General features: G+C 38.5%; 1 protein-coding gene across 6 annotated transcripts in view; it reads left to right on the top strand.

Annotated features, from left to right (window-relative positions):
• phldb2b (pleckstrin homology-like domain, family B, member 2b) overlaps positions 1-9,393 on the top strand; it is a 40,793-nt gene extending 31,400 nt beyond the window's left edge. For 4 of the 6 annotated variants that reach the window (XM_044338924.1, XM_044338925.1, XM_044338923.1 and 1 more), the window contains 10 exons: positions 115-267; positions 427-627; positions 1,031-1,174; positions 1,316-1,415; positions 2,786-2,936; positions 5,751-5,841; positions 6,015-6,161; positions 6,542-6,761; positions 6,969-7,054; positions 7,215-9,393. In XM_044338924.1, coding sequence (XP_044194859.1) covers positions 115-267; positions 427-627; positions 1,031-1,174; positions 1,316-1,415; positions 2,786-2,936; positions 5,751-5,841; positions 6,015-6,161; positions 6,542-6,761; positions 6,969-7,054; positions 7,215-7,355 — 1,434 coding nt within the window. In that variant the 3' untranslated portion in view covers positions 7,356-9,393. The remainder of the gene's footprint in view (positions 1-114; positions 268-426; positions 628-1,030; positions 1,175-1,315; positions 1,416-2,785; positions 2,937-5,750; positions 5,842-6,014; positions 6,162-6,541; positions 6,762-6,968; positions 7,055-7,214) is intronic. The other 2 variants (XM_044338926.1, XM_044338928.1) reach the window with 2 other exon arrangements.
• Positions 9,394-13,469: the final 4,076 nt, after the last annotated feature.

The raw sequence follows: 13,469 nt of genomic DNA, 5'->3' as shown, positions 1-13,469 counted from the left end.
ACAACTAATTCTCAAGTTTGTCTAACTGAAATAACATCTTAATATGGCTGACTCACCTCATGTTATGCCTCACCCTTTCTTTCTCCCCCATTTTCTCTACATGATACTTTCCAGGGCTATGTCACAGTCAGTGAAATCAGTGAGCTTTACTCACAGTTTGGGGGAGACCCTAAACCCGCCCATGCCCCCGCTCTCACCAATGTCTCTACTGAGTCCGAGGCAAACCCCTCCCCTGACGACGACACCTGCAAACCAGCGGAGGACGAGGTGTGTGTAGTGGTGTTAACAGCTTCTGTGTGTAGTTTAATACACAGAAGCAGATCGTGCAAAGTGTGTTTGCCGGAGAGTGCAGTAATTTCCCTCAGTTTCCCTCCTTCTTTTGCACTTTTCCAATTTTCTGACAGTGTTCCTTTCTTCTTTTCAAAGCTCCGTCATTCTTCCTCACCTGCCGACTGTCACTCCTCTTCTTCCTCTTCTTCCTCTTCCCATCTAAATTCCCGCCCTCTTCCCAAAACACCCTCTGTGCACTGGCCAGAGAACATGGTGACATATCGAGACCCTTCCCCCCTCCCTGACTCTCCCCCACCTCCCCTTCCTGTCAAAAAACACCTTCACCGACACAGGCAGGTAACGTGTGTGTGTGTTTGTACGTGTACATATCAGAGATTGTGTCTGTGTGTCTTTATCTGACAAATGTGTATAACCTCATGCACATTTTCAATCTTTCCTTTCATTGTCTTATCAATGGTTGACTATAACAAATAAATTACATTAGTTTATTTAATCTGTCATAGCCCATCATTAAAATGTGATTTTTATGGTTTGTCAACACTGAAAATGTAGTATACCTAAAACTCTAACACTTTTTGATAATACCACTAGATGGCATCAAAGTAGGAAATTTTAAATCCTACACATCAGGACTTTTAGCATTACATTTTCCTTAAAGATGTGGGAAAGCGTTATATCATTTAAAATGAAAACGGATCATTTTGATCTTTAATCTTGTGTTTTCTGTGTGTTTGATCAGCATTTCCGTTTGCTGGAGGAGAGGAAGAGGTCTGACAAAGAAGGTGGATCCCATCTAAGTGGCACATTACCCAGGAAGAAAACCACACCCACCATGACCCCCCAGTTCACATGTGCAACACTCGGACGCAGCTATCCTTCCAAGGTACATACACACACACATACTGATGGTTATGAACACATGTATGTCATGCAACAAACAATGCAAATTATTTAACGTCTATGTCTTGGTTTACCTGTACCCTTGTCATCTCTGGCATTCAAAATAATTTTTGGTCATTCATAGTCCCATCAGCCCTTGGTACAGAGCACAAGTTGCGGCAGCATTCTTCCCAGAATTCTCTCCTTATCCAACAAGGAAACAGAAACTCGACGTCTGTATAAAGGTAAGCACACATATACATGCACAACACCAATCAGCTCACACATCCGCAAACATACTTGCTTAGAAATTGTAAATACAGATAAATAGAGTCCATGTAGATGCACATAAATACATGGCAAGAATATACTTTTACTCACAAAGATTCTTTTTCTCTCTTATTTGTGGCTCCTTCACTTCTTCTTTACATGTAACATGAAAATACACCTTATATGGTAACATCAACTCTTGTTAGAAGGTTTTGTGTGTGTGTGTGTGTGTGTGTGTGTGTGTGTGCACTTCATTGTGTTTTGTTTGATTACACTGTTTCTCATTTGTTATCAGTCAGTGGAGATAATGTAAGAATGTCAGTGGAGGAGAGCAGCTCCATCAAGTGGTGTGTGACTGTTCAGTTGAGGCTTATAGACTAAGAACAATTTATTTATGTGCTGGATTGAATGTGAACAACTGTTGAATCAGTTAATGAAAATGTTTTATATGACTTCACAATGTAAAAGAGTACACTTAAGAGTAGATCTCTTCTACATCCACTTCCTGCCACAAACATCCAACAGCCATTTCCCATCATTAGGAAAAATTTGCTGTTCACTAACCACAGAGTATAATCCTTTTGCCTTCTGTTTGGATGTTTGCTGATACATGGTTTTGAACACACTTTTAGCTGCATCAACCATCTTTCATAGGTAATTGTTTCTTCACCACCTTTCTACAACACATATTGGGGAAAAAACACAAATAAGTATTCTTAAATGCTTATTGTGCTGAAATGGTACAGCTGTTTTTTCCGGGCAGGGGCACATGAATCTGATCCCTCAGTCCCTTTGGTCCCTTGATCTGGCTCATCAGATGGGCGGGTCTGCTGCAAGGGCCAGATGGTATCAGGTTGTGTGTTTGTGTTTGCACGTATGTGTGTGCATTCTTCTTGTATCTGCACCATAATTTTGTCATCATTCTTCCCTCTGCTTCTGAGAATGTCTCATTTTCTTTACCAGACATCTTTGAACTGCATAAACTACTTTTAGGACTACATTGTACTGCATGTACTCATTTCTAGCTCTTTTTTGAGACATGTCACACACAGTTTTTTTGTGAGCTCCACTATTTGGACACATTTTTACTTGACGTACTTGCACCATAAAGGTGTGGATATTTCTGACTGGACGTATTAGAGCGTGAGTCACAGTGGCGGGACACTGTGATCCAAAATTGAAGCCAGCTGGGCAAACTGTTGTCCCAGAGGGAGTGACACAGACAGGTACAACAATCGTGTGCATGCATACATAGGAAGAGTAAGTAACGTTGATCACGTTGTATGCAAGTCATGCCACTGAAGCTGATGTTCTTTTCTTTTTCTGTGTTTGTGTGTGTGTCCAGGTCAGCCTAGCTCCCGAGCAGCTTCCCAGACCAATGTCTACCTCGATGCCTTTGGGTACCGTGACAACCAGGCCTTTGACACAATGAGTGTGGATAGTACGGACTCCATTGAAACCAGCATCTCTGCATGCTCTCCTGACAATGTCTCCAGGTAAGTGTCTGTGGTGTTTAAGATTTAATTAGCCTTAAAAATTTTATATCAAGTGTGTGTTGATGAACATAACTCTTTGCAACTTTCATATATTTTAAAAAAGAACCGAGAGAAAACAAGAACAAGAACTGAATGACAAAGGTCAAAAAGTTGAAATACAAGAGACAGACAAAATTGAAAACTGAGATTCAAAAACACAAAAATGTCCCTTTTGTGTTCATAATATGAAACATACACTGTAGGAAGGGGATGAGGGGTGGGGGCAACAAAGAAAGAATAGAAAGTGAGTTAATGTAAAAAGTGTGTGGAGCTGCAAAGTAGAGGTTTCCCGCCTTTCATGGTCTCTCCTTGGAGAATTGGATGTGTGGAACTGTGTGTTATATGAGTTGAGGGGGACTCTTGATTAGTGTTACAGAGGTCAGGTTACGGAAGACGGAAAACATGAAGTTATGCACTAGTGTGTGTGTGTGTGTGTGTGTGTGTTCACAGTCAACCCCCTCAGGTTCAGATGAACTGAGCGAACCAGTATGAGCATGGAGGTACATTTTAGGGGTCCAGCCCCCCGTCTGGACTAAAACCATGTGTGCTTGCTTTCCTTCTCTCATTTTTTTTTTTTACAGTGGTTGCATCTGTCTTTTGTCTCCCCTCCTCTTGTTTCTGTGAATGGTATGGTCTTGTTTCAGCAGATAGATTTTTGCACAGTCCTAAACCATTTGCAGATTGACCACCCTGCACTGTGACTTTTTGTGGAGCAAACTGCCTCTGTGATCCTCAGTATGGCTCCAGTTGGACTGCACTGTACTCGCTTAGATTGGACTGGAAGGAATGTGTGGTGGAACCTGGATCAGTGCAGTGTAGTTTGTTGATACATGTGAAGAATGTGATTTGTGTCTTGTGCCAGTGATGTGTCTCGTTTTCTGGAGATCCGAGTGTTGGAGCAAGATAAATAAGGTTTTTTTGAGATAGTCCAGTTAGTAAATAGGTTTGAACTGGACTGCTCTACAATGACTATGAGTGCGATTCCCTCTCATCGACTCAGGTAAGAGAATGGCAATGGGATGAAATGAAAAGGGGAAGGGAAGGAGGAGAGGATGGAAGTTGGAGCTAGGTTGCATAAATGTTCATGTTAGTAATGTCAGGGAAGTAAGACGTGTGTATTGCATGGTGAGTTAGGAGAAGTCAAAAATGGAAGAAGTTGCAGTTTATTAATTACTTGACTACTGTCCATTCATTCATTATTGTGTTGTGTTAAGTTTTACAGCAACATAGCAACTTTACTTTGTTATAATGTTGGATTAGACAAAATCATATTTAATTGTAGTGTTTAAAGAAATACTGTTATCAGTCATGTTCTAATTTTTCAGGGGATGACTAGACTGAAATGTAGCATATACACAGGCAATGACACTGTATTATTCAAGTCTGCCCATCACATTGGCTGGGTTGGATAACATGCAGACCTTCATCTCTGCCTAAGTAGTTGTTATAATAAAAGTGAAGGATGATAAACCAGCTACTTGCAAAAGTGTTTAACAATAACAGACTGAAGGTGGTATTCACATCCAAAATTGACTGATGTGTGTATAATTGGTGGTAGTGTTCAATTGAAACTATGGCAGAATATAGAGTGAGAGCTGCAGGATTGAATTGACAGCAAACTGGACACTCCTACTAAAAAATACAAGAGAGCGGGAAAGCATTTTCTTCTCTTTTCTTGCTCTTGTTGTTTCTACATCTCTTCATTCCCTCCCTCCCGATCCGTCTTTCTAATTTCAGTTACTTGGGATACCCTACTTCCCTTCCTGATTTGTTTAGACTGAGTTTAATGCGTACCATTCATCTTAACGGTGTTGTGACATCATCACGGATCAACACTGGGTATCCATTTCCTTCTGGCTCCAGATAAGAGAGAATTTGTATTTGTGTCTGTAGGTGAGAGTGACAGAGAGGAGGAGGAGGGGGGGGGGGGGGATTGAGCAAGTAAATAAGAGAGAGAGAGAAATATTATTTAACATGACAAAGCCTCACACAGACAAACATATTTACATATCCCTTCCTTGTGTTGTCAGTTAACAATTCATGTCATGTGTAGACCATCTGCGGTCGTTAAAATCTAGAGCTTAGCTCAGTCTGCTGCTCTAAACTGAAGGCAGACAGCGACATAGCAGAGAGTCATAAAGACCAAAGAGAGATGGTCAGATTCTTAGATTGCCTTGACATCCAGGCTTCCTTTCCAGGCTGATTTCCTCTTTGATCCAGGACACACACACACACACACACACACACACACACACACACACACACACACACACACACATACACACATACACATACACATGCATAAACACTGAATAATCAGAAGTATTCTCAGGGGAGTGTGGCCTTTAGGTTGGAATGCTAAACAGAAAGCTTTAAGCCATGACCGTGTGCGTGTGTTGTATGTGTATGGTTTCTCAAACACGGATTACGCTTAATCTGAAAGTAAGACAATACACTCCACCACAGTCTCAGTGGAGGCTTTAGTACAAAGTTTAGTATTGTATATCCTTAACTGACCCAGAGATTCTCAGAAAACGCACCTGAAAAAACAGACAGAAAAGCCCTGAATGGATTCAGTTCGTCACGCTTGTTGCGGGTGTAGCAGGTTTAACTGATTAACTGGGCAGCTACTCGGTTCCATTACATTTTCTGTGTATTTCAGGTTCAGCCACATGCAAGTTGATATTTTTATCATGGCTTCATGCCAAGTGGTTGATTGTTAAGAACTTTTTCTCCCTTTTTTAAAAAAAAAAAATGTGTGTTTGTGTGGTGCAGTGCCAGTACTTCAAATGCGGCCAAGCTTGAAGAGATGGAGCGTCTTCTGAGAGAAGCCCAGGCAGAGAAGAACCGGCTCCTCGAACACAAGGTTACTACCGTTTACGACCAGAATCACAATCCAACTTAAAGACACAGAAGCATCACTTTAATTCATAAAACTCTTGTACAAAACTTGGCAGATTGCCATTTTTATAAAACAGTGAAGCATTTTTCCATCTGAATGTATGTGTTTTGTGAAGCATTGTAACAATTATCCTCCAGGAGCAAGAGATGGAAATGCGAAAGCAGGCACTGGACGAAGAGAAGAAAAGAAGGGAGGATCTGGAGAAAAGGCTACAGGAGGAGACAAGCAGACGTCAGAAACTCATCGACCGTGAGGTGAAACTACGAGAGAAACAGAGGGCACAGGTGAGAGAGAGACAGGACTGGAGCATGGATTTGTCTTCAGTAACGTAGTGTTGTAGTGTTTCACAACATGTGTATTTTGGTTTTTTTTAAACTTATGGACTCACATCTCACTTTTTTTGTTTCTCATGCATATTTTCCTCTTTCTGTATGGTTTCAATCATGTCCATGCCAACAGTTCTCAGTATAAGCTCCATCAATCATCTTTTGTTCTCTCGCATGGATAATCAGTGGTTGGCAGCAGAAGAAAGAATCTCACTCATGAATTTTTCCTTTACATGTGACATACATCTGCATGATTTGTATGAGTCATATAAACACAAAAGGAAAATAGAAATACATCATTGTCATCACTTAAATCAATTTCTTCTCTCTTTTTCTAGTCCCGGCCATTAACGCGGTACCTACCGGTGCGCAAGGATGATTTTGACCTACGGGCTCACATTGAGTCGGCGGGCCACAGCACAGACACATGCTTCCACCTGTCCATCTCTGAAAAGACCTGCCGAGGCTACCTGGTCAAGATGGGAGGCAAGATCAAAACCTGGAAGAAACGCTGGTTCGTCTTCGACCGCAACCGACGTACGCTCTCCTACTTTGCAGGTACGACAGAAGAGACACATGCAGACACAAATGCAACCACATAAAGACACAATTCAGAGAAATACGTAGGAAACTGAGAGGAATCAAGATATAGATTAATTAACATAAATAAAACTGAATGTCACAGTACATTTACATGCATTTATATGTACATTTAATTTATATGATGAGTTACAGCTACTGTGTTTGTGATTTTTATTTGTGTAGACAAGCATGAAGCCAAGCTGAAAGGAGTGATCTACTTCCAAGCTATTGAAGAAGTGTATTACGACCACTTGAAGAATGCACATAAGGTATATGTGGGGAAAAGTAATGCATTCCAATAACTCCCTTCTTGAAAAGTATGATTCAGTATCCTATTTTACTATAAATACCTGTTTTCATCATTCACAATCTTCCTTCTCTATTTTCTTTCCTGCATTCTTGTTTCTTCCCTCCCTCTCTCCCTCCCAGAGTCCAAACCCCTCCCTGACCTTCAGTGTGAAGACTCACGACAGGGTCTACTACATGGTTGCTCCCTCTCCTGAGGCTATGAGGATCTGGATGGATGTAATCGTCACAGGTGCTGAGGGATACACTCAGTTCATGGTGTAGTGAAGGGGTTGTGGTGGCAGGATATGCCAGCGTGCTGTGGCTGCCAGGATGAGACTCTGATCCCATCTTTGTGGCTTTAAAGACTAAGTTTCATATTGTTTTGTTGTTTGTTTGTTTTTTTTCTAATCCTTGGATTTCTGTGTCTGGATGGATAAAATATACATGGTGAAGGATTAAAACCTGTTCTGTTGTGTGTAAACAAGAGCCTTGAGTTACTAAAGATCATTTTTCACATTTTACCTGCCTTGTTTGCAAAATGGACAGGGTTTACAGTCGCATGTGGAGTATTTCATGTGAAATGGTTGGCTGATAGAAGATAATAATTTTAGCATTTTTAAGAAATTTGGTCCCAGAATATGAATGAAGTCTTAAATGAGCTGTGATCCACTGCTGTGCCTTGAGGGGAGCTCAGGTGTACCTCTGGATTTTGCTGAAGTGTAAAGGATATAAATGCTTACCTAACTTTACTCTTATATTAGTTTATTACAGCAAGTGCAGCCTGTGACTCAACAGCTCCTTTTTAGCCATGCAAAGCTTTTTACGAAAGATTTTTTATGTGGAGATACCATTGAAAAATAACTCAACCAGTTTGAGTTCTATATTATGTTATTGTCAGCATCTCATCATCAACTAGTTAAACATCGTGAATCAATAGTTATATTAAGAAGTCCCATACAAGCTTTAACAACTCTAATGTGTAATCCATGAATTTGAGGTCAACTTTGCAATATTTTTAACAATTTTATTTTCAAGTGTGTTTTAGTCCTTTTTAGACCTTTTTATATGTACAGAATAAATAATGCGTATTGGTTTATTAAAACAGTTAAGCAAATGTATTTTCATTTCCAACCTTTTTGCATCTTGATTTAATTTTATGTGATTACTGTGGCATCCTCAGGTCTTAACAATGTGCATGAATGTGCATGCATGCATCATGTGTGAATTTATACACATATGTGCTCAGAAGTGCCTCTTGTGTGTGTGTGTGTGTACTGTATGTACACCTGTTACTGTGAGCTTCTAATGTAGCTCCAAGGTGCTATTCTTATATATTGAATGACAGTAATATTTCAAGCCACACTGTCACATAAAAGATTTAAATTGGGGTGAAATTATATACTAAACATGTTGATTATCACTTTGCTTGAAAACAGTGTCACCATAGGCTCAGAAAATAAAGCTCAACCAACTGTTTGAACTAAAGTGTCACTTGTTCTCCTGTAAAAGGATGGGTGAGAGGAATAATGACTGTTACTGAGGCACAAAATTGTGATATTTGTACATTTTGTTTCTAAGTTGTAGTTAGTTATAAAATACACAATTATAGTCCATTATCAACTTCAGAGTCCTCTTTGTGCCTTTTTTATTATCATGATTGTGTGACAGTATTTTGACAAGCATATTATATATTTTTAAAAGCTATATGTATCTGTATACTCACAGCCAAACTGCCTGTCGTGAGAAAACACTAATGTGGAAATATGTTCCTGAGTGGTTTTGTATGGAAGAACACTTGTAGTGTTAAATTGTCTTTTAAGATGTCAGGTTGACAAAATCTATGGTACATTTACACATTTAGCAGGCATTTAGACATTAAAACAGACTGATTATTGTGCTGCTGATTATTGTACTTTAGTCCACTAGCTTTCATTGCATTGCTATTATTACCACAAATGTAATGTTTTAGTTAAACTATTCCACATTGATCACTAAAGCTGCTTTTATATTGTATATCATACTCCATAATACAGAATATTTCACTGATCATCTTGTCTCTTGGAATTGCTTTTTGTTTTCTTATATTGACCAAAGTACATGTTCATGTGTTATGATGTATATGTGGTTTCTTTGCTTTGACTTCTTTGTTGAGTACAATAAGATCAAAATTATGTTTTTACATGACATAGCGAGCTTAATTTTTCCTGTATTTTGTTTTCTTTTTTGAATAATTATGTTGATCCTACTGTATTTATGCCATTACCAGTGCATGTACCTTGATTTTGTATTTCCGTATGAATAATAAAAATTATATATTTTATTTTTCATTGTGTCCATGTTTCAATAAGTCAGGTTCTGTATATAAATAGGTATCTGTGCAATATAGATATCTGTAATAAATCTACAGCTTTGACATCAGATTGCCAACATAAACAACATTTTTAAAAATGCTATTTACAGAAATGACATGGGAGATGTAGAAGAATGCCAAAGTTACTTTATTTACTCCAAAACCGCAAACCTCAGATGCTTCATTGTGAGGTGGTTATTACATGTTAACTAGTGTGTAGCCTTCTCTTTACCAGATGAGTCAGAACAAAAAAAGCTGCCATAATGTGACCTGCCCAACTGGAGGGTAAAGCTAATCCCACCTTAACCTGGGTTCCCCCAAAGACCACCTACTCTATACAGGTCAACACACAGATAAGTGTAAAGAAATTAAACAGAGACGTGGCTTCGAGTACAATTGTATCAAAATTCATTTAAAAAGATCAATTTTAAAAATGACAGTAATGTTGTAATACAACCAGGGACCAATTTAGTAATATAATAAAGTTAATATCTGCCAAGTAGGTATTTAAGAGTTTAAAATACCTCACACACCCTCACGATCATGCTGTGTCTGTGCGTATAATATATATATATATATATATATATATATATATATATATATATATATATATATATATATATATATATATATATATATATATATATATATATATATATATATATATTCAAAGTATTTCTCACTCTAAAGAAAACAAACAAACAAACAAAAAAACATGATTAACAAGCCGGGCTGACTGGTACAGGATAAACGCTTTTTCCCACGACTATATCACCATGTGCTTACAGCATTGCCACCACTGCAAACACACCAAACTAACACCCCTTGGTGCCGTGTAATACTTATCTGCATGCAGGTGCACAACAACCCATACGGCTAGAGCCCCCACACAGTACAGCCCGGGTATCTAAAGCTAAATAAAAGGGGCACAGAGATAGCATTAATACACCTGAAGAGGTCCTTCAGGCGCAGTGGGTTCGTCTGATAACACAAATCAACCAATCCTACAATCAGTCAAAATATACTGAACCAAAAGAGGCAAAAACAACACTAAATATAACTAAACAAAAGAAACAAAGAAAAAAAAGAAAAAAGAAAAATAAAAAACAAAAAAAATATATAGGAAAAACAGTAGCAAACTATTCTAAAAGAAAAGAAAAATAAAAAAACCCAAATATCCAACCGTGGACTTCAATATGATATGCTTAATTGTTTCATCCTACCTCTACCATAATAACCCCGGCCAATTATGGGGCCGCTCAAATGCTCCTCCGCACTGGACACCTAAATCACAAAGAACTCATCATTTTCGATACGACACACTACAACACTACACACGAAACAACAACTATTAGTGCCTACCTCCACAGGTGAAATCTACTGACTCCCACGGATCTGGGTGTTCAAAAGCTGGGGTTGCCTGCACCTTGAACAGAAAGACCGAACTCCCTGTCTGCCAGCTGATCACCGGGGACTATAGCACTCTGCCGCACGCGACGGGAAAACACTTCTCTCTGTGTGTGTATTCAATGAGTATTTTTAATGTGCCCGGGTGGCAAATGAATGGGACCAGATTGCGCTGTTGGCGTTTCCTTTATATGGAAAGTAACATACAAACAAAAAGGAGAAGTGACATAAGTGGCCGTGACCAGCCAGGTAGAAGTGACTCCGCGGGGTTAGGCAGGTAAAAATGAGGTGAAGGCGAGACTAACCCTTCCACAATCACTTATATACTGAAGTGTATCAAACATCACAATAATATGGAAAACAGTTGCAGAAAAAAGGAAACAAAATGTATTTTCTTCTCTATGAAAATGTAGTGACATTGCACCACTGTGTGGCAGAAGTCGGTACTATCAACAACCCCTTCACATGTCTATTAATACATCTACTGAGCATTACAGTGTTGGAGGTACAGAAAAACGTCACAAATAAACAAATGGCATAATGTAATAATAGCCTACTGTAATAATGGTAATAATGGAATAATATAAAAAGAACTGAATGCCTTTTCTCCCTCTGGATCAGACAGAATTACAGCTACCATGCATTCCCTTTTTGGCATTGAACTATTTATTTGGGGGGGAATGAAGGTTATATTCACATATAAACCATTTTAAAGCCAACTTTATATAGCTATTTGTCTTGTGTGTTTTTTTTCACGACACAATTTAAATAACCTTATGTTTATTGTACATACAACAATGAATACAAACCCAACGTACCCTTCGGTTGTAACATGGACCTCAACCAATCACCGTAACCAACAGCAATCACTTCCGGGTAGACAACTAGTAGCAAACATGTCTATTTCTATTGTCATTTTCAGCTGTACCTGTAACGTTTAAAGACATATAGTTAAACACATTGGTCCGACCTATCTGACGTTTCTGCTGTGCTTATTTTGTGAACTATGTTGCTTTGCTAGCGTCTTGGATAAACCAAATCTACCCACAAGCGACATCTCACCGCCAGTCGAATATACTGGTGGCTGCCTTTGTCATATTGACAAGCCGTCTTACCATAGCTCTACTCATTTATACTTATTCATGCTTACTTTTAATGACTTTTAGTACATACTGTTTATAGTTACTTATATTTATTTACAAACGCTTCTTTGTTTACTTTTTTACTTGCTTAAACTGACACTGATTTTTGCTCCGCGCTATTAAATTGTATGTACGTGACGCAGGGGTTTTCTACCCGGAAGTTATTGTAAACAAATATTGTGATTGGTTCTGTTCTGACATGCGCATTTGGATTTTTACCCAGACTGCTCTGCGAATGTTCTGTAAATGTGGAGAATGGGTTTATAAAAGACACTTACAAATCAAACTGGGTCGATGTTTTGGGAAATTTGCTAAATATGTAAGAACTGCGAGTCTTGTACATAATAATCAAGAGGAGAATAATTACAAACACCCATACTTAACATTGTTTGTCGACATGAAGCTCTATAAAGGACGTGAATCTTGAAAACTGAATTGGTTGGTCCGATGGCAGTGGGCTCACAAATGAATGCTACAGTCAGTTACAGAATTCCTGTTTCTCCTCCCTCTCTCACTGCCGGCTTTGACCATCCTTTTGCTGTCAAATCTCTGGGAAATTCTACCCTCTGTATATGATATTATGGGAAACTTTGGATTTACACTGGAAAGAGCAATGGCATAGATACTCAACTTGTTTTTTTTCCTTTACATTATTCATGTTATGTTTGTATCCTGCAACGTATTTTAGCCCTGAAACTTCAGATAAAGTGTAGCACCCACCAATGAGACTTGTAGAGTGTCCATAGTAGTGGAGTTTGCACTTTTATGAATGGTGCAAATCAAATCAGTAATTTTTAAAATATCTCTACCTCCTCTTTTTGTAAAAAATGCATGAAAATTATAGCTATACAAATGCATCATTAATAGATCAAACCGAGCTTTAGCTTTTTGGACATGTCAGCTCAATACAAATTAATTTAAATTTATGTGACATTGTGACATCTCATTTGTGCTTTTATTTGGAAGTTTTGATGCAAAACCAAATGTCTTATTTTCAAAAAAATAAATAATATACTTATTTTGGTCCGGTGAGTATGAATACTCATTTAGCGCAAACTAAATGTTCACAGGAAGTTATTTATTTGAATAGTTTTTAATTTAACCCCATTTTCTTAATATTATTAATCTCATTCAACACCAGTGTTGGCAGTAAGTTATCCTAAAACATAACAGTGTGCACTGTGAGGTCATAGGTTGCAATGGGATGCTGGGTTGTTGAGGTTTCCTCGAGGTCATTCCTCAACACCATTAGACTGCTGTATTGTCAAGATATGAGAGATGTTTGTAGGTAACATGAAGAGGCTTTTGCTGACATTTTTCTCAGGTGGTTAGGGTTACATAGCCTCAAGGCTAACCTGACAAACCTGTTGGAAACAACCAAAACTTTAACTGATGATACAGTGTCAACAAATGTTTGTACGGTAGCAATCGCGTATTTGTGCTGTCTTTAGCCCAGCAAATGTTTGTTGAATCTGTTAAACAAGGAGTTATTGGAAT

Source organism: Thunnus albacares, chromosome 21 (assembly GCF_914725855.1).
Source record: "Thunnus albacares chromosome 21, fThuAlb1.1, whole genome shotgun sequence".
Lineage (NCBI taxonomy): Eukaryota > Metazoa > Chordata > Actinopteri > Scombriformes > Scombridae > Thunnus > Thunnus albacares.
The sequence above is the reverse complement of the archived record's forward strand: the minus strand, read 5'-3'. Positions and strand labels throughout refer to the sequence as shown.